Below are 24,935 nucleotides of genomic sequence, written 5' to 3'. Positions count from 1 at the left end.
AGAGCACCCACACAACCCCTTCAGCGTTATGAAATTTCTGGACTCAGATTTGAATAGAATAGCATTTCCGTGTATTTTTTTTTTTAATTCGTCAATATGCCTCTAAGTGGAAATATTTTATCGTGTATGAAACTCTACTTTTTATAGCGCACGCATTTTATAGCAGTTGATTTTTCGAACAAACGATCGATTCCTGTTTGGATAACATCAGTTTGTCGAAGTTGTCGCAAGTTTTTTATAAAATTTATCGGATCTGTTATGGATTTTTGATAAAAGCGTTGAAGTGCAACTAAACTTTTGAATTTTGAGCAGTGCCTGGGAACTTATGTAAAACGTGTTCAAATAACTGAAAACTGAATAAAAATTTCAAACATGCTCAATGAAAATATATGCGTTGCGTTGTACAACACCTTCCCTGTTCTGCAGGATAAAGTCTGTTATGATTCTAATGTAAAAAAAATGTAATCGCATCGTTTATTTCTATTGCAGCTCACTATCGTACAGGTCAACAATGAGCAAATTTCCCAGCTATCGGTTCATCTGAATAGGCTAGGAAACCTTTCGATAATCTATGAAACAATTTTCTTCAAAATTGATCGGATGCTGCGCAGAGAAACGGTACCGAGATTTTGGCGCCATTTTCAAGGGCAGACCTCGGAATCGAATCCCGAGGGTCAACCGACGAGACATCTGCACTTTTTTCGCTTTCAACGAGCCGTCAATGAGCTGTATCAACATTTTGGGGGCTATTACCTGCAGTTGAAGCGTCTGCAGAAGCTAAAGCAAGGATCGTCACTTCCTGTTGACGTGGTCAAGAAACCGAGCGATTTGAGCGAGTTCAATCGAATGTTTAGGTGTGCTCTCCTGTCGCAACTTCCGACCGATTTCAACGACTTGGTTTACGAGTTCTACAGCATCGCGTTCAAGGTGTTTGCCTTGACCCATGCGGAAGGTGGTACGTATAGAATGTAGACCGTTTCACAAATTCCGAAACGTCTTGAGATTCAAAGTCTTCCCATATTCCTAATTCATTCATAATTAGTTTTCCAATTACCGGAATATTCTCGGATGCCTAATTTTGCATTTTTAACAGTCAATATCTCAAAAACTAGACGTGCTATGATATTTTTGAAAACGATAATGGATTCAGCAAATCTTAATTTAGTAAATAGAGGTATTTTGGTGCTTGAGACAAAAACGTGTTCCGCATTGTTCAATTCCAATCCCGACTCGAGGCACCTCGTAACCTTCTTCAAATTAGATTAATTGAAAAATTTATCTAGAAGCTTGTTTTAGCACGCAAATAGAAAAATGGGATGACTGGTTGTATCCCAGACTTTTCGGAATATTGAAGCTTTCGGAAAACTAAACTTACATGTTTTTACTTCTTTCAGATGATTCCATGGAAGTTCCGGACTCGTTCCAATGCACCGCCTGCGGTTTGGAATCGGCTTACTGCCAGTGTCAAAGCCTGGCCAATGCGTTTACCAGCACGAATCAACAGCTGGCCACGATGGGTCTGTTGGATAAGATTGCTGGGTTCACACTGACGGCGTTGATCCAGGAGAGAATCGACGCCAAGATAGGGGAAACTAAGGAGAATTTTTCTGTATCCCACATGGAATCGTTGGAGCGATGGTTGAACACAGTGGTATTGCAATGGTTGACGAGAATCTACAATCGGGGATCATTGTCCATAGGGACAAGCGATGAGAAAATTCAAGAAGCTATTCGCAACTTTCAGACAAAGTTGAGTTTCTATTTGTATGAGAACTATGCGAATATGATTATAGACCAATTTTTCGGAATAATCATAGACTTTCCGATGTCTCAAGCCGCCATCGATGATTTGAAGCTCTGCTTTGAAAAAATCGATTTGAAGAGTCACTTGGTGAAGACAATGAAGTACACCTTGGAGAATAAGCTTCTGCATCCAGGAGTTGATACTCCGGATATTTTGACTGGCTATGTGACTGCAATCAAAGCTCTTAGGCATTTGGATCACACCGGTGTGCTTCTGCAGACGATAACAGAACCTGTCAAAGAGTACCTTAGAAGTCGACCAGATACAGTTCGATGTGTGGTCACTGGTTTGACGGAAGAAGGATGTTCGGATCTGTCGGAGGAGCTTGCGAAAAGTGAACACGTTAAGGCCAAAGAGAACGGCCACGAGAAATTAGAGCTAACTGATTGGGAGAATTGGAATCCTGATCCAGTGAATGCGGATGTGGTCGTAGCGAAAGATGCTCGATCGGGAAGGCCTTCGGATATAATTTCAATGGTGGTGGATATTTACGGTAGTAAGGAGTTGTTCGTGAATGAATACCGTAATCTGCTAGCGGAAAGATTGTTATCTCAGTTGGATGCTAATCCGGAAAAAGAAATACGAAACTTGGAACTCCTGAAACTTCGCTTTGGCGATACAATGCTGCACAGTTGCGAAGTTATGTTGAAAGACATGAACGATTCCAAAAGAATTAACACATACATACTTTCTGAAGAATCAGGTTTCGTTCAAGAGAGGCCCTTTGATCTGTCTGCCTTAGTGGTTTCTTCTCAGTTTTGGCCAACATTCAAAAAGGAAACTATGGAGTTGCCTCCGGCCATTAAGGAAATGTTCGATCAATACACAAAAGCGTTTGAATCATTCAAAGATAATCGTACGCTCCATTGGACACCGCTAAACGGGAAGGTCGTCATTGAACTTGAATTGGATGGGAAAACGACCGAAATGCAAGTGACTCCAGCGCAAGCCACCATTGCCATTCATTTCAGCGAACAAAACGAATGGGATCTGGACAGATTGGGGCAGAAAATGAATATGCCTCCATCGATTCTACGTAAGCGGTTAGTATTTTGGCAATCTCAAGGTTTGATTCGAGAGTCCCGGGAGAATTATTTCGTACTGAATGATCGCCACAACAAAACGGAAGCAGCAGAAGAACTACAAACCCAACCACCGGAAATGTGCGAGGATGAGGAAACGGAAAGCGCAATGGAATCCGCGAGCGACCAACGGGAAGAGGAACTGCAGGTCTTTTGGTCATATATCGAAGCAATGCTTACGAATCTGGATTCGCTGCCGCTGGAGCGCATACATCAAATGTTGAAAATGTTTGCCTCACAGGTGGAATTTACTCCGGAGGAGTTGAAAAACATTCTACAGAGAAAAGTTCGGGAGCACAAGCTGGTCTACGTTAGTGGAGTGTATCAGCTACCCAAGGCGTAGGATTAGGAATGAATAAACACATTTTCCAGGCTACAAAAAGGCATCAATGTAATTTGGATCCAAACCCTCAGAACAGATCTTATTTTTTACAGCAGGAAGGGGCACCCCAACTTGAACCATTTTGATATATTTGTCATACCTTGGATCTTTCGCAGGGGTTTCTTGTCGGGATGATTCTTCTACTACAGATGCATTCTCCGGTTCATTTGTCGAGTAGTTTTCCTTCATTGGCACTCCTTGAGGCCGCTCTTCAGTGGCCACTGTTCCGTTCTGCAATGTGTCTATTGAGGCTATTTTGGCTTCCACTATCGACAAAGATGCTTCCAAACTTTGTATTTTATGTTCATACTGAATGAATTTCGACTCACAGTCAGACGCGAATTTGTTCAGGAAATTCACTGTACTCAGCACGAAATGGTTGATGAATGCGACCATTCGTTTTTGATTAGTTGGTGGCAGCTGTGGGAAAATATGAAATTTAATCATGAAACATATATGGCCCACCGAACTCGACTTACCTCATGCTTCTCAAGACCCACAGTTTCCATTTTATGAGTTGATCTTAGCTAACAGAAACCCTTTTTTGTTGTCTAAGGCTTGAAATAATCAAAAAATGTAGATGTTTTTGATCAACTTTGAAATTCAAGACTAACAATTCAAAAGGCCTCATCTCCAAAAAGTAAACAATGAGAAAAATACAATCTTGTTTTGTCAAACAATAAATCAAATTTAAATAAAGAATTTAAGCATTGTATGTTATTTTATCCTCCAGAAAGTCGATGGATAAACTGATTTATAGCTATGAATATTCATTACTATCATTTTCGCAAAAAATCCTGCTAAAAAAAACGAGTCAAAGGAAATGAGGCTTTTATTTCACCAAAAGCTGTGCAGCCCTTTTCATTTGTGCCCATAGACGCCGGCCGACGCTGATGAGGCCTGTGAGTTGACGCCTTTGTTTACTCTAAAATGTGTTGAGGCCTTCTAGTTGTGGCTTGTTTTTTCATCATCTTCTGATGTGGCCTTTTGAAAATCATTCAAAATTGATGATGAAATAAGAAATTTAAAGTGTAGAAGAGTGTTAAGTGGTTAAGTAAAGTACATAAAGATCCCTACAGCAAGAGAAGATTCGTGCGGTCGTATAAATGTGTGATTGATTGAACCCTTCGTCATCCATGAACATTATGTGTGTGGTACGCGAGTTTGTCGTCGAGAAAATGTATGGAAATATTGGTTCAATTGAAATAATATTGCAATTGAACGTTATTTTTCATGCAATTGAAACCAAATCGTGTTTTTGTTGATAAGTTGTGAAGTACAGACAGGCTGACACAGGTATTATTTGGTAGTATGATACAAAATACATCAGTCTACCGGAACCCGACGGAAAACTTGATAATGTTCGCCGTTTAGACAACCACTGTGTAAAATAATACAAGGAGCAGTCGTTCCGTAGTATAACCTGCATCTACTTAGTGAATTTGGAACATTTTTCGCAATCTACATTGCAATTTTGATGTTTGTTTAACAGGCCTCAACTCGGTTTCCGTCAGATATAGAAATGAGGCCTTTTTGAGAAAAGGCCGCATTTGCGATGAATATCCTGGTTAGCGGAAAATGAGATGGGGCCTTTTAGAAAAATGTTATTTTTTCAATTTTTATGCATATTTTTAAATGACTATTGTATGTTTTAGTAAGAATAGGCTCCTATACACTGGAATCAGCAGAAAACCGATTTGTTTACATTTTGGACTTGAGGCCTTTTCAATTGTTGGTCTTGAATTTTTAATTCCACTTAGATAAGCCATTTTATGAGACGTTTCGAATCATATGGTTTTCGTTTGTTTACCAGCTTTGAAAGTTTCTGGCGGGCCGATTTATTTACGTTTCTTCTAGCGTTACATTTGGAAGGAGCATATTCAACAATGGCGCTGGAGGTAATTTAACAAAGTTTTAAATTTTCGCATGTAAAATTTAAATCAGTAGGCAGGGAAGATATTTTTCATCTACGTTACCTCTAATACATGTAAACCGGGTAGAAACATGCGCTGAAAGAGACGGGGACGTCATCGCCAAAAAAAATGTGACCAGCGCAATTCAGATATTATGCTAGTTTTTTGAACAACAACAATGAGCGGCCCGCCAGAAAACGTCATTCGAACGTCTCGTAAAATGGCTTATTAAATCTAATTTTAGTCACGCAAACAAAAGTAAACAGGTCGCGAAAACAAATACGCGTAACGCTTTAAAGTTACTTTCAGGAAATTTGACATTTCGCAAATGGTCTTTGCCATTTTACTGATAGATAGTTTGCCATAAAAATAAATAAAATCGATACACGGAGCTTCAAATTGTTATAATTATACACGGAGAAAATGGAAAACTCTGGTTAGCATAATATATATTATATTTTTAACTTAATTTACTTTTAATCATTGCATTGAATAAACAATATACTTTGCGATAATATGTTTTATACATTCGTAGTCATTTTGAGAATTTATTATTATCTGAGCTTTTTGGACACCCGAATTTATTCTTGAGACTTTGCCAAATCAGCAATCAGCGATTCAGACATTTTGTTTTAGCGAGTCCTCATGTTTCGAGCCAAGTGATTGTGAATTACAAAAATAATGTTGGTTTTCACTGATTCATAAAACATATCATGAAAGATGTCGTATCAGCCTGAACGTGTCACTCTCGGTAAGTTTTTTTCTGCATTCAGCGGTTCCGCGATTGCACTTATCGCGATATTTTTGTTTATTTAGAATCCTATCCAAAACTTCTGGCCGTTGGATTTGGAGTTCAATGCAGCGCTAGAAACGAAATAACAAAATCTTCTCAGCTGGCAGATCCTTGGGAAGAACTAAGCAGTGGATGTAAATGGACCGGAATTATTTCATTTTGCTGGGGTCAATTAAGAGCATGCCAACAAGTCCAAAAAGTTGCGGCGGCTTCTCACCGTTTCATTGCCGTGGTTATGAATTCAGAAAAATAACGACGAGCGACACGACATGAGGCTACTTATGAAAGTGATTAAAACGTATTTTTGAACAAAAACATTGTTTTCTTTAGATTTAGTTTGTTTTGGTTTGGTCTTTTTTTTCAGGATAAAAACATTGTTTATCAGATTTGTTGAATTATTCTTTTTTATTATTCGAAAGGCTTATGTTCGTTATAAGCATGCTCATATATAATTACCGTTTATACTAGCAATGCATATTGCTTTTTAATTCATTCCAATGAGTGAATAGATCAAATATGGTTTTAGAATGGTATTTAACTTATCTAGTATTTTATTTTCTTAGCGTGTATAAAGTTATTTGGGTTTTCCACCAAGATTTACATGTAGGATGCAGAGCTACTTGGGCACTTCCATGATTCACTTTGGGTTTATTCCAGGCTTTGGAAAATTTAATGATCATTGACACACGAGCCATAATTTCAGCCCATTTATCCGCCTGCATTCATACAACATGCATGGCATTTACCGTTCGTGAAGATTGCGAACCATGAATGAAAACAAGACAGACACACATCACCCACTGTTTGGCCCTGTTCAGAGCATCTTTAACGGGGGCGACTATTTGGGTGATTAAAATGATCACCCCCAGAGTTGTCATTTTAGTTTAGTCACCCATTCTCACACCGGTGGCTACCATATTTAGTAACTCGTTACCGTACCGGTCGTTGCTTTTTGGGTTAACATATGAGTTGTGAAAATAATGGTGATCAATTCAGGTTGGGAATTTTTGTAACTCTGCTGGAATATCTATTATATTCTGGTGCGGAATTATTAGAATTCCATCGGAAATTTTTGAGATTGTTTATGAATCCAACTGGATGCTAATTTGATTGGAACCCTTGCCAATTCTACCGGAATCCTTGTAAATCCTACAAGAAATATTGCAAATTTGACCGTAATTATTATGAATCTGACTGGAATCCTTGGGATTCCGACTGGAATTCCAGTCAGAATCCCGAGGACTCTAATCTGAATCCCGAGGATTCCAGCCGGAATCCCTAAGATTCCAGCCGAAATCCCGAGGATTCCAGACGATATCCCAAGGATTCCAGCCGGAATCCCGAGGATTCCAGTCGGACTTCCAAGGATTCCAGTCGGAATCCCAAGGATTCTAGTCGGAATTCGGAGGTTTCTAGTCGGAATTATAAGGATTTCAGTCGGAATTCAAAGGATTCCAGTCGGAATCCCAAGGATTCTAGTCGGAATCCCAAAAATTCCAGTCGGAATCCCAAGGATTCCAGTCGGTATTTTTATCAAAATCTCTTTCCATTCCAGTCAGAATCTCGAGGATTCCAGCCGAAATCCCGAGGATTCCAGTCGAAATCCTGAGGATTCCTGGCGGAATCCCGTGGACTCCAGTCGGAATTCTAAGGATTCCAGTCGGAATCCCAAAATCCCATAATACTCCGAAATCGATAAATTCTTACGAGGATTTTCGAATATTTCATAAACTTCTATCGGATTTCCAATAATTGCATCAGATTCCTAGTATTCTTATCAAAATCTTGAAGGTTTACCCGAATTCCCAAAATTTTGAAATTTCTACTTCATGCGCATCATGCATCAGATTTCCAAAACTTCAACCAGAATTTCATATCCCACACCGTATGCTTGAATTCAAATCGAATAGCAGCGCAACTATCGCGCTGCTAAATTTGCTCACCCGATGCTTTCCGAAGGCAGCGCTGTCATTTTGCTACCCCGGTTAGCAGCACCCGGTACGGATCAGCGTAATGATACTGCGCTATGTAATTTAGTTTAGTCGCGCACCGTTACGGCTGCTCTCACTGTGTGTCAACACTTGTAACGTTCGCTGACCCACACTCATTCTGATCAAGAAACAGAGACGAATATTTTTTTATTTTCTGTGCTATGTTTGCAACTACCCGCATAGAAAATTACCATTCTTTAAACGAGACAAACTGTTTCACGAACATAATGCTAACGGTTACCTGTTTCAGTTATGGCTCACATGTGTTCTTCGTGTAATGGTAAAAACACAGTCAAACATCAAGCATTACTGTTACATCATCAATTATAGTTTACAAATGATCTGATATGGTATTCAACCAGGCTGAAATATTTCCACTATATCACAACCTTTTTGGTACCGTACCAACTGTGATTTACGGCTGGATAGCAGCAGCTCATTTTTGTCATCGCATTGTTTTCATCCGCTCGTTTCATCGATCTCCTCTTAAGTAAAGTAATATTCCCCTACTGAGTATTGCGAAATCTTTTAAATTTTGGACATCGATCATTCAGAAGCCTTCATTGCACATCGGGTAAGTTTAGAGTAAAATATTGATGGAACAAATGCTAATTTTCTTCTTTTATTGTCAGAACCGATGTGCATCACACACAATGCCCAATTTTCTCGGCAAAATCTCGCGGATGTCGACAACACCGGCAGCAGGAACAGTAGCGGATGTTCATAATGTTAACCAGATAAGCTGAGTCCAACTGTCGGAAAAAGCGCCCGGGCTTCAACCGTGGAAGCGCTTCGGGAAAAGACAACAACATTTATGCTGCACCTAAATTTACCCCCCGTGCGCTGACAAATGCTCTACATGCCGCTCAGCTGGATCCTTTCGGCCGCTTTGGGATTTTATACCTGTTGGGCAGAGGTGGACACATCACAACGCAGAACAGGGTCACCGTAGTGGAACGCGGAACCAGGATTTCGGTAGGAAAGAAACACAACTAATCAACTACTGTACGCAAGAGATCTTTAATGTAAACACGTCTGTACGGATCGAACATCACATAACGGATGAATGGCAAACTTTCCATTCTCCCTTTCTTCATCCTATTTGGCGTGCTCGCTGCCGCCGCTGCGACTGTCTTCAGCGCCGCCTCACTCATACAGCTACACACATCCAGTGTTGCCGCTTTGCATATTATGGATCCGACAGAAATAAGGACAAACATTTTTTTTTTAAATATATTTTTTCTCAATCTCCAAGCGTCGCGACTTATATTTGAATAGTGCGCTGTGTTCATAAACATCGTAAGAATGCAGCGCCACACATGTCATTATGACAGTTATGTCGGAAACGAGTCACACGTCGCGTGTCCCACACGCGCGTTCCGGTTTGGTGGGCGCGCGACAATACGAGGCACAATCATTGCATACTCCAACACTCCTCCTCAATGTTGTCCTCGTACTCGTCCTAATCCTCTCTGCCTTCCATTGCCGGGTTGATCTCCTCCTGCTTCAAACAACGTAATCAACCAACCGGTCAGGTCGTAACTCCACGATTACTCCTCCTGGATCGCCGAACTTCTCTCCAGTTATCAGCATCCATATCCGAGTTTCCACTGTGGGACTCCGCCACTTGCAACGGCTCCACTTCCTCGCTTGAAGTGCCCGCATCAAAGTATTCTTCTTCTTCCTGTTCATCGACTCTATTCGGCTTCACTTGCGAATACCAGCTCATCACACTGACTGGTGTACTTCTTAGCTTCATCGTCTTCTTCTCGCCAATTATCGGCCACTGGCCCTCCACTTTCTTCACAGCGTTCGCCAACTTCAGCCGATACAATGACCCCGACTTTTCACCGATCACCACTTTCTTTCCGGATGCATCACAAATATCGCAACCATCCTTCTTAAATATCACTGAAAACTTTTTCGCCGTCAACCTGTTCACTGACACGAGTCCACTCGCCAACGACGGAACGTACAACACATCGGTGAGCTTAATCTCCACTTTGCTTCCGTTTCCGTCCACACCGTTCACAAAACCTTCACCACAACCAGTGGCGGTAATCACTTTTCCGTTCGCCAACACTACCCTTTGACCTTTTTCTTCCTTCAGTGACTTGAAAAAGTTCCTGTCGCTCGTCATGTGCCTACTCGCTCCACTGTCAATGAACCAGCACTTTTGCTGATCCATTCCAGCCATAAAACACACACTTCTGGCACCACAATTTTCGTCCTTCACATGCTTCGCATTTTGCTTCACACGCACTCTGTCGTCCGGCTTCTTCTTATCTTCGCACTCTCGTTCTAGCTCCTGCTTCGCTAGCAAAAATAATCGACAGTTGCGACGCAAATGACCGGGTTTATCACAAAAGTAGCATTTCCTCACTGGCGCTCTATTGCCGAGTCCACCCACGCTTTGCACTTCGTTTCGCACTACCACACTTTTCATCGCTTTCGTCTCACATTGCATTTCGCCGGAACGCTCCCTCCGACGTTCGAACTCATCGATCAGCTTTGACTTCACAAGCTGCATCGTGATGTCCGCATCGGCACGACTCTCCAACGCCGTGACCAAACCACCGTACGAATCAGGCAAGCTACGCAGGATCATCGCAATCCGCAGCGATTCCTCCAGCTGTTGGCCTGCATTCGTCAAACGGTCGAACAAATCGTCCAACACCACCAGATGACTCTCAAGGTCACCTTCTTCCGCGAGATTTAATGAGCACAGTTTCTTTAGCAAAGATACACGTGACGTTACCGTGTTCTTCTCGTGATAAGCTTTCAAACCATCCCAGAAAGCTTTCGCACTGTCCGCTTCTTTCACCAAACCGAACTGATTGTCGTCTACACACACTCCGATAGTGGCACGAGCTTCTCGATCGTCTTTCGTCCACTGATCGGTCACTACAGCCGGCTTCGCATCACCGACCACATACCATAGCTCCTCCCTGGTCAGGAGCATCTCCATCCGGAACTTCCATATTTGCCAATTCTGATTGTTCAGTCTGGCAAACGCAAACTTATTCACATCCGCCATTTTGTCCACGCAAAATCACCACCGCGGAGAAACAACTCACACACACTCACACACGGCGTGATCACTTTCGCTCTCTCGGAACCTTTTTCCTATGCAATCCGGAACCTTCCCTTCGGCACTGCTGGGCCCATAACCTGTTGGGCAGAGGTGGACACATCACAACGCAGAACAGGGTCACCGAAGTGGAACGCGGAACCAGGATTTCGGTAGGAAAGAAACACAACTAATCAACTACTGTACGCAAGAGATCTTTAATGTAAACACGTCTGTACGGATCGAACATCACATAACGGATGAATGGCAAACTTTCCATTCTCCCTTTCTTCATCCTATTTGGCGTGCTCGCTGCCGCCGCTGTGACTGTCTTCAGCGCCGCCTCACTCATACAGCTACCCACATCCAGTGTTGCCGCTTTGCATACGAGGCACAATCATTGCATACTCCAACAATACCTACATGTGTGCTATATGTTGGATATGTGTTGCAATAAATAAGCTTATGAAGTGAATATATTCCGAATGCTCCAAATTAAATTGTGATTCGATTTTGTTCCAAACGAAAAAAAAAACAATGCAACATGAACCATATTATCAAATGTTTGTTTTTATTGTAGGATTGTACCCCAACTATAGTTCCAATTCTCCGGTGGTAAATTTTTCAACCTTACTAGGTATGCTCCCGTTGTGGTTGTCATTTGAAATTTGCTTGAGAAATAATGATTTTCGGAACGGTAAACATTCTTAACAACCCGTTGTTGGTATGGTCAGATCTTGGAACACCTCAGCTGTTACAGTCGAAATATTACCCAGCAACAGGCTAATATTTTCAAAGCTGAACGATCACTTCGACATCTGGTGGCTAGTAGGAGAACCGTCATAAAAGAAGTTGGGTTGAGAACGCTCCGTGTGCAGCATAGGAAGGAGCACACATATTACACTTTTTCTCGAAATAGTTATGTTGTAGACGATCAGAGAGCATTGAAAAACATGATAAACTTTCTTTCCTTCCAAAATGTACAGATCCGGTCAGTGTTCATGTACGATTTGTGGGATAAAATTTGAAAATTGGTGTTTGGCTACATAGGTTATAAACATCCGGATTCTTTGTTTGTGGTTAAATTTGTTGTGAAATCATGCGTATCGCAAGAATAAAGGGTCAAAATGATTATGCCAATGGAAAATAGTATAATAATTAATTGATTATGAGCTAATTTTTGGGTCGAAAAATTGAATTTTGGACGTAAACAAACATTTTCAATGACATTTCTCTCCTTCTTACCTAGCGACCTCTATGCTGGTGGCGCATTAAATTTGCCTATAGTACGCTTATGGTCGAATGTACCTTACTGGAAATGGTTGAAAGTGAACCATAGACCATATTCAGTGAGGTTTTGATGTGGTTTCGATTTATGCGGGTAAAGGGGTGTTCAACCCAAGTAACCATAAGCACTAATAATAAGCCCTTAATCAGCATCATAGATGCGTACATGCATTATAATAGCACCACAAATGCTTACACACCTTATAACAGTACTTCTGCTGCATAGAAGCCCTATTACAGCATCATTAATGCTTCTAAGCCTGATGCATACAAACATTAAATAAGCACTATATTGGCTTTATATTCGCATGTTTAAATGCCATCCAGTGTTTTGACAGATATACCACGTGCTTTGTGTTTGCATATAGTGGTAAGAGGGAGTCAAACATAAATCTTCTCACTACTACAATTGCAGGTTTTATGACGGGGAAAAGTGATGGTTTAAATTGGTCACTTTTCTTTCCAATACTATCCATCTTATGTGGCCGAAGCAGCAAAGGAGCAGGACTTCAACAACTCAACAATACGGGTGTCGCAGGTTCGAGACGCAAAATGAGGAATTTCATCATCATAAAACGAGGATCAAAATGTGGCAATTGCAAGTCCTCAAAAGGATGAAAACTACGAATATGTCTAATACGGAGATGTACTATCTGTATCATTTTATTACATTTTTTGCATACTATTAGAGGTTTCCGTTTTCATTCATTCATTTATTCACCTCGTGTACCAGTTGCATCGCCGCATACGCGAAAGATCTTTGGCTGCGTACGCGAAAGCACAAAATATTCGCCCTAAAAACCTGGCGAAAACAACTGACGTTTCTCACGTGGTCTTATATCAGCATTAGTGGTGCAGAGAAGCACGGTTATATATCTTGGCACTATAATGGCACGCTATTTCGCTATAGCACGCTATAGCATTATATGAGTATATAAAACTGACATACATCAAATGATTACCCTATATGCGCATATAATGCTGTTACCGTGCCGCATTATCGTGCTTACTGGTTACTTGGGAATAGTCCATTGCATTATAATTAGGTTGTTAAAGGCTGCTTGATCAGTAAATATAAAAGTTATTACCAATTTTATGCATAACAGAAATCACCCGGACGACTGGATACTGTTGCAGTCTGTGAGAGTTACGGCTCGCGAACGCTCTCGTGCCACGTACCAAACGAGAGAGTGAATGTTTACATTCATAGGGCTCTCTGAATGCGATGATTCGCGAACTGTAACACTCTCCGAATATGGTTCGATCGGCTTATTCTGATCGAAATCCAAACCACAGAGAAACAGACGTAACACTTAGAACAAATCGCGATCAAAATCATAGTCGCGAAAACATGTACGCCCAATGCTGAAAATTCTGTAGTTGGCCGATGGACCAACAGGTGGCGGTAGTGTGTAAACGTCAAACACGAACAAAAACGACGCGAGCGCTGCGGGTGGTCGATTGTCCACCTACCGTATATTCGAATCGATCGTTAAAAAGTTGGTCGATGGACAGCGATGAGAGTGTGACGTCTGTTTGTCTGTGTCCAAACACTGTTTTTTTTTTCACAAATTTCATAACGCCAAAAATGGTTATTTATGTCACCCACCCATCCCCTCGTAACACATTTTGTATGAATATTTTTCGAATTTTGTATGAGCTGTAACATCTTAAGGACACCCACCCACCCCCTTTAGCGTTATGAAATTTGTGAATGGGCCCTAAGGCAGGGGCAGTGGTGTAAAAGTTCACATCACGAAGCAGCTCACGAGTGTACACCAACGCATAACAAACATCACAGACTCGGGAACTGGCTAGGTGTGAGTAAGTCCGCACCCGTCTGCTCGGGAGAACATGTCAAAAGAAGTAGCAACAAGCTCGGGAACGTTTACTCGCGAGTAACCGAGCAAGGTGTGATTTATTAAGGTTTTGACAGACAAATTAATTGTATAACTATCAAATCGACAGTAAACTACTAGTTAGTAGTCAAAAACCCTTGAGAACCATAAATCTCGGAGTGGAAGCTGCTTTTTTCCCAAAAGCACAATCAGCCTATGGATGCAATAAAACGTTTGACTTTTACTGTGCGCCCTGTTTTCAATTTGCCCGTGAGAGAGAGCGAGACAGCACTGTAGTGTATAGAATGACGTTGAAAAATAATGAAAAAAAACTATGCTTGTTTAAATAAAGTCAAAAGATGATTCTTGTTAACTTTATAAGTAAATTTGGCAGCCCTTGCAGTCGACATAAACCACATGGAGATATTTGCAAATGACAAATGCACCGAGTTTTCCCGATGTTCGTAGGCTGTTTCGAGAGTATGCGACGCTCGGGTGACCGAGGAGGGTTACGAAAGATATATTCGGGTAAGCGAAGTACGAGATGGTGACTGTCAGGTTCGATACATTCTTTTCAGACTGATGTCGTGATTCATTTGACGGATTTCGAGATGAACGGACGTCTTTGTAAAGGCAGCGTTCTTGAAGAGTTTTTATTTACTACAAGCACCAACACACGGCGCACAGTAAAAGTCAAAAGAACAAAAGAATGTATGGCACGTACAAAGGCTCATATGACTCTGAACAGCTCCGAACTAGTAATCCTTTATATGATCCTTTATATTATCTTATAAAGGATCACTACTCCGAACACGTTCGCGAATCACTTTTAGCTTCTGTTACTCGGTAGCACGACAGATGCGAGTAAACCAGTGCTCTGGCGCTCGGAAGCTTTTGGTTTTATTTTCGTTCCATGTTTGCCACTTCCCGACCAAGCAGTCTTCATAATTCTTTATAGATCTTTGACCAACGATGGCGATCGCTAACGGTTCAAAACGAATCTATATCGATCGCTATCGAAAATCACTGACTGGTTGACCGGGTTTCCATTATTGGGCATGGGGGGGTTTTCTCGTCCGAATTGTCTGAAACTTTGCAATAAGAAGCACTTCAAGTAGCTTTAAAAAAAAACCACTGCCGAAGTGAATCAACAGTGCCAAGAATAGAATCCGGGCGTAGTTGAGTTTTTTTTTTATATCATGAAATTATTTTGTGTCGTCATGTGCAGTGCTTTTCCACATTTCTAGTTTTATATCTACACGGGAAAAAAATCTGTGGTAAAAATTACTATTGTAGCTGACTACGCCCATTCTTGAAACTACCATGAAATTTCAGACCAATTTACTATGTTTACGGTACATCCCACCACATTACTGGTACATTTGACAGAAATAATTTACAACAATCTGATTTCGACAACAGACATGGTAAAATCAAGCGCATTTCTGGTCTGCTGAAAATTGCCGGTGCGAGCGCTTAAGTTAACCCCCTAAAATGGTAGTTTTTAACGCACACTTTTTTTGCGTGTATATGTAGATTCAGGTTAGCGTGTCAAATGTTGTATACGAGTGTGTAAGGAGCTGAATGTTTTGAAATGGATTCGAACCAATGAAGCGGTAAAATGTTCCAGTACCGATTTTCAAGTTTTGTTTGATATCAATCGAAAATTTCGACACCGCGATCGCGAACCGCGCATGTGAGTTTTTATAAAATTTGCATTTTTTCAGGTTCCGTTCCGTCCGCTATTTGTTTAGATTAGAAAATAATTTTCAATAGTTCTGATGTTTCTGTAACAACATTAGTGTAAGCAATTTTCACTTCAAACGAATTTCCCCTGTGTTCATGCTCGTAGTATCTTCGCTCTCAAGATTCAGTTTGATTTTGTCCCAAACAAGTAGGAGTTTCACCATAGTATGAAATTAAGTGAGTTTTCTACATAACTCTTTTTACAGTTTCCCCGAGGAACGGCATTTTCAGAATCATGAAGAAAGCATCGTCTTCGAAAGCGGATGGTCCCGCCGAAAAGAAACCGAAAGTCGAAGGCGGTCCAATCAAGGTGGACGACTTTGTGGAAAAATTCAAAACCATCCGTAAGGAAACGGCCAAATCCATCTTGGACTTCGATTTCAAGAAAAAACGCGTACGTATCCTGTCCGACGCCAAGGAAGTGGAAGAAAACAAAAAAGGCGTCATTTATTGGATGTCCCGGGATGCCCGAGTACAGGACAATTGGGCGTTTTTATTCGCGCAAAAACTGGCGCTGAAGAATGAACTTCCGTTGCACGTTTGCTTCAGCCTGGTTCCGAAGTTCCTCGATGCCACCATCAGACATTACAAGTTTATGCTGAAGGGTAAGTAACGGGTAGAGATGGTCGGGTCTCGGGCTTTCAAACCCGTGTCGGGTTCGGGTTTGGAAATTTGAAACTTTTCGGATTCGGGTTCGGATCGGGTTTGAAGGCTACAAACTTATCGGGTACGGGTCGGGTTCGGGCTTGCAAAAAGTCGGGTCGAGTTTCGTGAGAATTGTAAACGGAGTAGCAACCTGAAAGCTTCCGTATGCATCAGGAACGATGAATTTACCATCTTTTCCAGCTCGGGTTTTTCTTACAAAAAATTTTGGATTTCGGGTCGGGTCCGGGTTTGCCTTTTAATTATTTTCCCGGGCTCGGGTCGGGTCCGGGTTTGAAGAAATAAAATAAGTCGGGTACGGGTCGGGTTCGGGTTTGAAAAATGTGAAACCCGACCATCTCTAGTAACGGGTAGGACAGAGGTGGTAGCGAGTCATTTTCTAGAGACTTAGTCTCGCTTTTGAAGCAAATCACTATGAACTCTTTTTTGATGTATATCTACTGAAGTCACATTTTTCAATTATTTTGAGCCTATAGCTCATATATACATACAGCAATTATAACTGAAACATATTTAAAGCCTTGATCCAAACTCAAAGGAGATCCTAACTTTTTTGTTTATCGTAATGATCGACTTGATGGGGCATGTAGGGAAGTTGCAATCATCATTCATAGGCGTAACATCAACTGTTTTCGTCATTTGAAACTAAAGTTTTTGAAACTTTAGGTATTTCAGTTGAAACACAGCTTGATAAATATACTTTCATAGCTGCCTATTTGCCTTTTCAATGCTCTGGACAGCAAGTTAATTTGCTCCAAACTGACTTGCGAAAATTGACTCGCAATAAGTCAAAATTTTTTGTCATTGGTGACTTTAATGCCAAACATCGGTCATGGAATAATTCTCAAAGTAATTCCAATGGCAGAATTTTATTTGATGAGTGCTCTTCAGGATATTTGTCCATCCAATACTCTGATAGCCCTACATGTTTTCCTCTTCTAGAAATTCATCTACGATTGATTTGATCTTAACACTGATTACTCATGCTGATCATATCCATGTTACATTTCAAATATCCCATTAAGCGATTCTCAATCCTATCAGCTCCACTTTCAATTATTTTCGAGCCGACTGGAATATATATGAAACATATATTGACTCTAATCTTGATGTAAACATTTCTTTACAAACAAAACTTGATATTGACAATGCTCTTGAAACTTTAACAAATTCCATTGTTGAAGCCAGGAGCATTGCAATTCCAAAATGTGAATTAAAATTTGAATCCGTGATTATAGCCGATGATCTTAAACTCTTGATCCCCCTTAAAAACGTGAGGAGATGGTAATTTCAATGCACTCGCGATCCTGCTATGAAAATTATATGGCAGGATTTGCAGAAAGAAATCAAAAAACGATTTTCATAATTAAGAAACAAAAATTTTGAAAATAAAATTTCTCATTTGGATTCTGACTCTAAGCCCGTTTGAAAATTATCAAAAATTTTGAAAAAACCTCAGAAGCCAATACCGGCATTGGAAGAGGAAAACAAATTATTACTAACTAATTGCACAAAAGCTCAAAAACTTGCTATGCAGTTTTAAAGCGCGCACAATTTCAATTTAGGACTTACTAGTCCAATAGTAAATCAAGTTACTCAGGAGTTCGAAAATATTCTCAATCAAGAGAACGTTTTCGAAAATTCCTGGGAAACTGATTTGAAAGAAGTGAGAACTATTATTAAAAAAAAAAAAAAAAATCAAAAATATGAAAGCTCCTGGCGATGATGAAATTTTCTACATCCTCATCAAGAAACTTCCAGAAAGTAGCTTATCATTCTTAGTTAATATATTTAACAAATGTTTTCAGTTGGCATATTTTCCTGACAAATGAAAAAATTCTAAGGTTGTACCAATTTTAAAACCAGACAAAAATCCTTCAGAAGCTTCTAGCTATCGTCCAATCAGTTTGCTTTCTTCCATCAGTAAACTTTTTGAAAAGGTAATTTTGAATAAAATGATGGTCCACATTAACAAAAATTAAATTTTTGCCAAAAAATAATTTTCTGTACCACTTTTAGGTTGTCCCCTCTGACAATTTTAAACTACAATAAAAAAAGTTTTATAATTAATTCGACATAGACCTAAAAATAACTAAATTGAAACACTGTCAATTTTCTAATCAAGTGGGGCAAGTGAAAAGTTTCTCATTAGAGATCTCTAGGTAGCTATAAGTATACAAGGTTCGCAATTATCATAGAACAGCAGAATGTGCTGATAATTCAAGAAACACTATTCTCAAAGCGTTAAATGCTATTATCATGGCCAAATAATGGAACTTCTCTAAAAAAGGTTGCTAGATAAGAATTTAACTTTCAAAAATCAAAATTCAAGACAAATGTAATAAATATGTAAAATGTCTCTATCCGCTTATTAATAGAAAATGAAAACTTTGTCTTAAGAACAAACGTTTGATATTCAAACAAATTTTCAGGCCAGCCATGTTGTATGCTGTACCAATATGGACTAGCTATTGTAATACCAGGAAGAAAGCTCTGCAGAGAATTCAAAATAAAATTTTGAAAATGATTCTGAAGCTTCCTCCCCGGTATAGTACCAATGAGTTGCATAGAATATCCAATGTGGAAACATTGGAACAAATGTTAAATAAAAAAATTAATAATTTCTGGCAAAAATCGTTACAGTTTTCTATTGCCACGATTAATGCGTTATATATTTAAGTTAAATAAATTGAAAGCGTGGTTTTATTCTCTTATAAGCAGGTGAAATCAACTCACCGGTAAAAATCTGAATTGCTACGGCAAATGAAATGTAATATGTTGTTAACAGAATGTTATTAAAATCTTAAAATTGTTTTACCAAATTAGGATAATAGTGTTATCTAACACAGAACACCTAGATATAAGAAATGAATGTAATTTTTTGAAGGATACTAATAAAGAAATTAAAAAAAGAGAAGACGTGATCAACCTCAATTTATTATTCTATAAAATATATGGTGTTAATTTGTCGGATCTTAATTTTGAATTTTTCGTGGCAAGAAAAAAAAATATTTTCGGGGAAATGGTATTCGGGGTACTTGACCATTCGGGGTATCGACTTTCGGAATGATGTTTTTCGTGGTAATTGTATTCGGGGGAATGTTATAGGAACCTTTTTTTCTACGTCTGGTAGACGATGTGATTCCAAATCAGAATCGCTCATCTGAGGCGGATTCTGATCATCCAACAGATGGACAATACGAAGCCAGCCACTAATAAAACTGGAGCCTTTCGATGAATGACTTTTAAAGATGCTCAGGTATTTAGTTGAAGATTACAAAACAGTACTGGAAAGTACACAGCACCGTTAATAGTGCTGAAAAAGAGTACTTTTAAACATTGTTTTATTTATTGGAAAAAGTAGGCCGTTATGTTATCAAAACTACTGGCAGGGCTGGTAGTGAGTCACTTTTTAGTGACTTGGTCACTTTTTTCGTCCTGGTCACTAAAAAGTCACTATTTGCAACAAAAAGTCACTAAAGTCACTTTTTTCAGAAAAATGGTCACTAAAGTCACTATTTTCGTGATCTGACATTAAAGAAACTAAGTGCTGGATCAACTTTTCAAAGTCAAACTGCAAGAAACACATATTAGTCTACAGACAAGCGCAGTGTAATTTGGAAATCGAAGTGCTAAGAAAGATTCCAACGGAAAATGTGAAATATTTCTTGGTAAATTATGAAGAAGAGTTTAACAAAACTTAGGAAACGATTTTAGGCGATAATCTGGCCAGATATTCGAATAAATTTTGACGAAAGCCAGGTCCAATATCTGACATACTTGAGCAATGAGATGCTTGTGGACTTTCTGCAGCAATCTTTGACGTACAGGAATCAACTGTGATGGAGGTTATGTTTCCATGGGATTTCGGCTTTCAGTTTCCGCCGTTTATGATCTGTATAGACTGAAAGCCGTAGCGGTAAACGCGCAGCTATTCAGCAAGACCAAGCTGAGGGTCGTGGGTTCGAATCCCACTGGTCGAGGATCTTTTCGGGTTGGAAATTTTCTCGACTTCCCAGGGCATAGAGTATAATCGTACCTGCCACACGATATACACATGCAAAAATGGTCATTGGCATAGTAAGCTCTCAGTTAATAACTGTGGAAGTGCTCATAAGAACACTAAGCTGAGAAGCAGGCTCTGTCCCAGTTGGGACGTAACGCCAGAAAGAAGAAGAAGACTGAAAGCCGAAAACCCATCGAAACGTTTCGACTTAAGTAGGAATCATAATTCTATCTTCTAAAAGAACCTCAACATAACTCCTTCGGAAGGCAAGCCAGAAGTTCAGAATTAGTAAATTTTAGGTTCGAAGAACAGGTTAAACATGAGGTAACAAGACGTCACTGAGTGCTATAAGGGATGGTACACAAATTATGTCACGCTAAATTTAAACTTTTTTGACCCCCTCCCCCCCCCCTTTGTCACGTTTTTTGTATGAGTCTTCAGAAAATTTTGTAAGGCTTGTCACGCTTGGCTTGACCCCCTCCCCCCCCCTTGGAGCGTGACGTAATTTGTGCATGATCCCTAATTATTATTAACAATCGCGATTTATTGAAACGTTCAGTTGAAATGTAAATATGCAAGTGCGCAAGTCATCATTTTCTTTGAACTAATGCACAATACTCAACTAATTTATTTTTTTGTTTTTAAATTTTGGATTCTAGGGTATCCGTCCTATTATAGAGGACTTAAGCACGGTGTTGAAATTAAAATCGTATTGCAGTGTCCAAAATCTAATAATTATAGTATTTTGCAATGTTAAGTGGTAAAAATATCCTTTTTGCAATTCCGTTGCAAATCAATCAACTTTTCATGGAGAAGTTGATCAACATAACGGCCTACTTATCCTACAACAAAAAACAGTACTGAAAAGTGCTACTTTTCAGCACTCTTTTCGGTGCTGAAAAGTAGCACTTTTCAGCACTGATTTGGTAGGCGTCAACCGAACTACCCAGTCTCTTCATGTCATTTGTGTTTATTCTGCGCGGCGTGCGAGTCGTTCTCACCTCGAGTGACGTGAGGCAACTAATGTTTATCCAATGGGAGCGAGTCGACAATTGTCACCTCATTCGACTCAGCTCGCCTCACACGCTGCGCAGAAAAAGCACAATTGCATCTGATTCTATATCCGTTGTGAGATTTGGTTCCAACGCATGCTAGCTGGAATCGAATCGTCCAGAGACGATGATGTTGTAGCATTTGTGCAGCTGACTCGTGACTTGTGCTGTCTTACCTGTTCTTTCCTCCAATAGCGAATAAAGATCTGCATGATACCGATGAGAGCGTGAAAAATTGTGACATTCATGAGTAGTACTGTTTCACAACCTACGTGATTGAAAAATACTGCATTGATACTACGCATGGATGTATGTTTGTGCTTTTAGAGTTCATCCAGCTGAAACGGCATTTTTCGAAATAGCAAAAAATGTTGTATGCAACTCGTTGCAAAACTCGATTTTTTCAGCACTCGTTGTATTTATCCAACTCGGCGAGCCTCGTTGGATAAATGTACAACTCGTGCTGAAAAAATCATCATTTTGCAACTAGTTGCATAAATAACTATTATCTGGAGTATAGTGAAGTAAAAAAGTAATTTTTGGAATCATACATACATTTTTTGACATAAATCTGAAGCTCTTCCTCTGTCCATTTATTGCGGTATTTTGTCCCATTATTGCGGTATACCAAAAATCATAGATTTCATTACATTCAAGATACATTCAATATCACACAATGTTCGAGCATTGAAATTATGCTCCCTCCATGTTAATGACACTGCACGGTACTGTCGATTTGTGTGACTTTGGACATATCTATGAGGAAACCTAATTCATTACTTTATGTCACGATTCGAAAACAAATCAACAGAATCGAATGATTTTCTGCCGGTTTCGTCGTAGGTGGACAATGTTAAAGTGAATAGACAAGGTTCTTCCGTCTGAGACCACTAGTCGCTATATAAGAAATGAATTTGTTGACTTAAGTTTAACCTACAATTTTGATGCTTTTAAAAATATTTTCCACTAGCAACACAATTTTAAAGAATTGCTTCCTTGCGATCATCTTATATCTTAGTTTTTTAACATATTTTTGGCATTTGTTCCGATTTTCAGTCACTTTACGTGATATTTTGGTAAAAAATTGTATTTATTTTCAAAATATTTGTAAATAAGAGGAATTACAGGGTAAAAATAAACATAAACCTTTTGTTTGACTAAATAAATGTATGAATAACTCTGAATTATGTCCCAAATTAGTATCCTAATCAGGCTTCCGAATTCTCACTCACTCTCACGATAATGGATTTATCCCTCACAGCAATTTTCAGCGATCAGCTGCCTTGCGATTTTATCCGTCCACAAAACAAAGCGAAAATAGATAAATGCACATTTCCGCAGCTGTGAGAAGTTTGTTTTCTCTTTCTCCGATCCATGGAGAATTTTTCCTGTTTCCATCGCCACGAGCAGCAGTTGCTTTTAAACACCAAATCAACCACTCCTTTCGTCAAGTTGGTGTGGTAGCATGGTTAGCGTGCACACATCGCGGTTGTTTTTAGCAATGTTCTAGGTTCGAATCCCGTCGCCGGCACTAGTTTTTGTTTATCCACATAGTGATAATTCTCGGGAGCAGTTGGTGAGCGAAAATATGATGGAGTGAAAAACAAATTATCCACAGAGTGGAGTGATTTTCGGTTATCCTCCATCGTAGCTCCAGGAAAAATTAGTGTGAGCGATAAAAGATGTTCACGCGAGGAAGCGAATAAAGCATTCTCCTTACGTGCGAAAAATCGTAGATTTCGCATCATTGATACGAAAATTCAGAACCCTGATCCTAATAATATAATTAATGTTTCCAGCAATTACATTTAAAATGACTATTGAAATATCGAATTTTTGAAAGAGATTTACAGATACCGCAATAATAGGCAAAAAGCTTTTTTCATTGTCCTATTATTGCGGTATATGCTTTTTCTCAAAAATATAGAACTTTTATTCAAAATTCAATATCTATCATGTAACTACATCTGTACTGAACTGATATACCCGCTACATATAATTGTTTTGGTTCTAAACTTAAGAATTTAAGCTTATGAAAACAGGCCCGTAGATAGAGAGACTGGTTAAAAATATAGGCTTTGCTTGATGCATCATCTATAACTGTTCTTCCAACGATCAAAATCGTTTAATTTTTAAAGCATTCATCTGTTACAGCTTGGGAATACTATAAGCTTTCATCATCATCAATAATATCCATAGAAAATAGAGTTTTCGATTAATAATGAGGGTTTAATTCTTATACCGCAATAATAGGGAATACCGCAATAATGGGCAAATTACCCTACCAGAAATTACTACATAATCTTCTGAAAATTTTCCAGTTTTTAAAGACTTTTGTGGTATTTTTTCTCGAATTATTGCACAAATTTGTCCAAATATGCTTCAAGTGATTTGTTTTGTATCTCTAAGACATTTGAATAATCTTCAACGAATTTCAGCTACCACCAGTGCACCAGATTCCGCTCATTTAAGGAAAATTATGTGTTCCAATGTTTGAAAATATCAGAATTAATAACGAAATTCAAAGTAATGCATTTTATAGCAAGTTCGTCACGAAATCTGTTTACCGTGAGCGGAAATAGGAACACTTAGATGCAGTAATAAATGCAATTAAATGTTTTTTCATGAAAGTTATTCAAATTCTTTTTATTTTGCCGCTGATTACTTATACTTAGAGCTACATTGTGACATAAAAAATATCGATCAACACAATAGTTATTCTATCTATTGCGTTGATCGATATTTTTTATGTCACAATGTAGCTCTAAGTATAAGTAATCAGCGGCAAAATAAAAAGAATTTGAATAACCTTCATGAAAAAACATTTAATTGCATTTATTACTGCATCTAAGTGTTCCTATTTCCGCTCACGGTAAACAGATTTCGTGACGAACTTGCTATAAAATGCATTACTTTGAATTTCGTTATTAATCCTGATATTTTCAATGGTCAAACCACAGCTACTACTGCAATAAAGAAAGATGTACACTAAAATCGAAATTTCTTAAAAAAATTGTTTAGTTTTTTGCATGAGCGGTTGTTGGAACACACAAAAATACCTAATGACCCAATAACCGCGCACCAGCTCTTGTGTTTTCAATATAAAGAATTATTTTATCATATGAAAACAATGTTAGACGGCTTTATTTGAAAGTTGTTAATATTGCTAGAATACATCCGTTCGAAAGATTTTGAATTTTGACACGAAAAATCAATGTTTACTCTAGCGAGCGGAAATAGGGGCATGAGGATACTGGTGCACTGATGGTAGTATGTTCTTCATGAACAGTGGATAAATCTTGATTTTG

The 24,935-nt window shown here is 39.2% G+C and overlaps 3 protein-coding genes across 7 annotated transcripts in view; 2 read left to right on the top strand and 1 right to left on the bottom strand.

Moving 5' to 3' along the window:
- Positions 1-187: 187 nt before the first annotated feature.
- LOC5572268 (anaphase-promoting complex subunit 2) lies at positions 188-3,272 on the top strand. Its single transcript, XM_001653903.2, has 3 exons — positions 188-432; positions 490-955; positions 1,395-3,272. Exons 1-3 carry the CDS (start codon positions 373-375, stop codon positions 3,227-3,229), a joined length of 2,361 nt encoding a protein of 786 aa, XP_001653953.1. The 5' UTR covers positions 188-372; the 3' UTR covers positions 3,230-3,272.
- LOC5572269 (WASH complex subunit 3) lies at positions 3,251-3,895 on the bottom strand. Its single transcript, XM_001653904.2, has 2 exons — positions 3,748-3,895; positions 3,251-3,688 (listed from the first exon to the last, which is right to left on the bottom strand). Exons 1-2 carry the CDS (start codon positions 3,775-3,777, stop codon positions 3,260-3,262), a joined length of 459 nt encoding a protein of 152 aa, XP_001653954.1. The 5' UTR covers positions 3,778-3,895; the 3' UTR covers positions 3,251-3,259.
- Positions 3,896-15,737: 11,842 nt separating this feature from the next.
- LOC5572270 (deoxyribodipyrimidine photo-lyase) overlaps positions 15,738-24,935 on the top strand; it is a 206,869-nt gene continuing 197,671 nt past the window's right edge. For 3 of the 5 annotated variants that reach the window (XM_021843059.1, XM_021843058.1, XM_021843057.1), the window contains exons 1-2: positions 15,812-16,054; positions 16,113-16,511. In XM_021843059.1, coding sequence (XP_021698751.1) covers positions 16,003-16,054; positions 16,113-16,511 — 451 coding nt within the window. In that variant the 5' untranslated portion in view covers positions 15,812-16,002. Of the gene's footprint in view, positions 16,055-16,112; positions 16,512-24,935 lie in introns of all 5 variants that reach the window. The other 2 variants (XM_021843060.1, XM_001653905.2) reach the window with 2 other exon arrangements.

The sequence above is a fragment of the Aedes aegypti genome, chromosome 2 (genome assembly GCF_002204515.2).
Source record: "Aedes aegypti strain LVP_AGWG chromosome 2, AaegL5.0 Primary Assembly, whole genome shotgun sequence".
Lineage (NCBI taxonomy): Eukaryota > Metazoa > Arthropoda > Insecta > Diptera > Culicidae > Aedes > Aedes aegypti.
The sequence above is the reverse complement of the archived record's forward strand: the minus strand, read 5'-3'. Positions and strand labels throughout refer to the sequence as shown.

Coding starts and splice junctions, on each gene's coding strand:
- LOC5572268 (XM_001653903.2), top strand. CDS start 373: ATGCTCAATGAAAATATATGCGTTGCGTTGTACAACACCTTCCCTGTT. Junction 433..489: donor TCCCTGTTCTGCAGGATAAA/GTCTGTTATGAT, acceptor TTTCTATTGCAG/CTCACTATCGTACAGGTCAA. Junction 956..1,394: donor CTTGACCCATGCGGAAGGTG/GTACGTATAGAA, acceptor TACTTCTTTCAG/ATGATTCCATGGAAGTTCCG.
- LOC5572269 (XM_001653904.2), bottom strand. CDS start 3,777: ATGGAAACTGTGGGTCTTGAGAAGCATGAG. Junction 3,689..3,747: donor TGGGTCTTGAGAAGCATGAG/GTAAGTCGAGTT, acceptor ATTTTCCCACAG/CTGCCACCAACTAATCAAAA.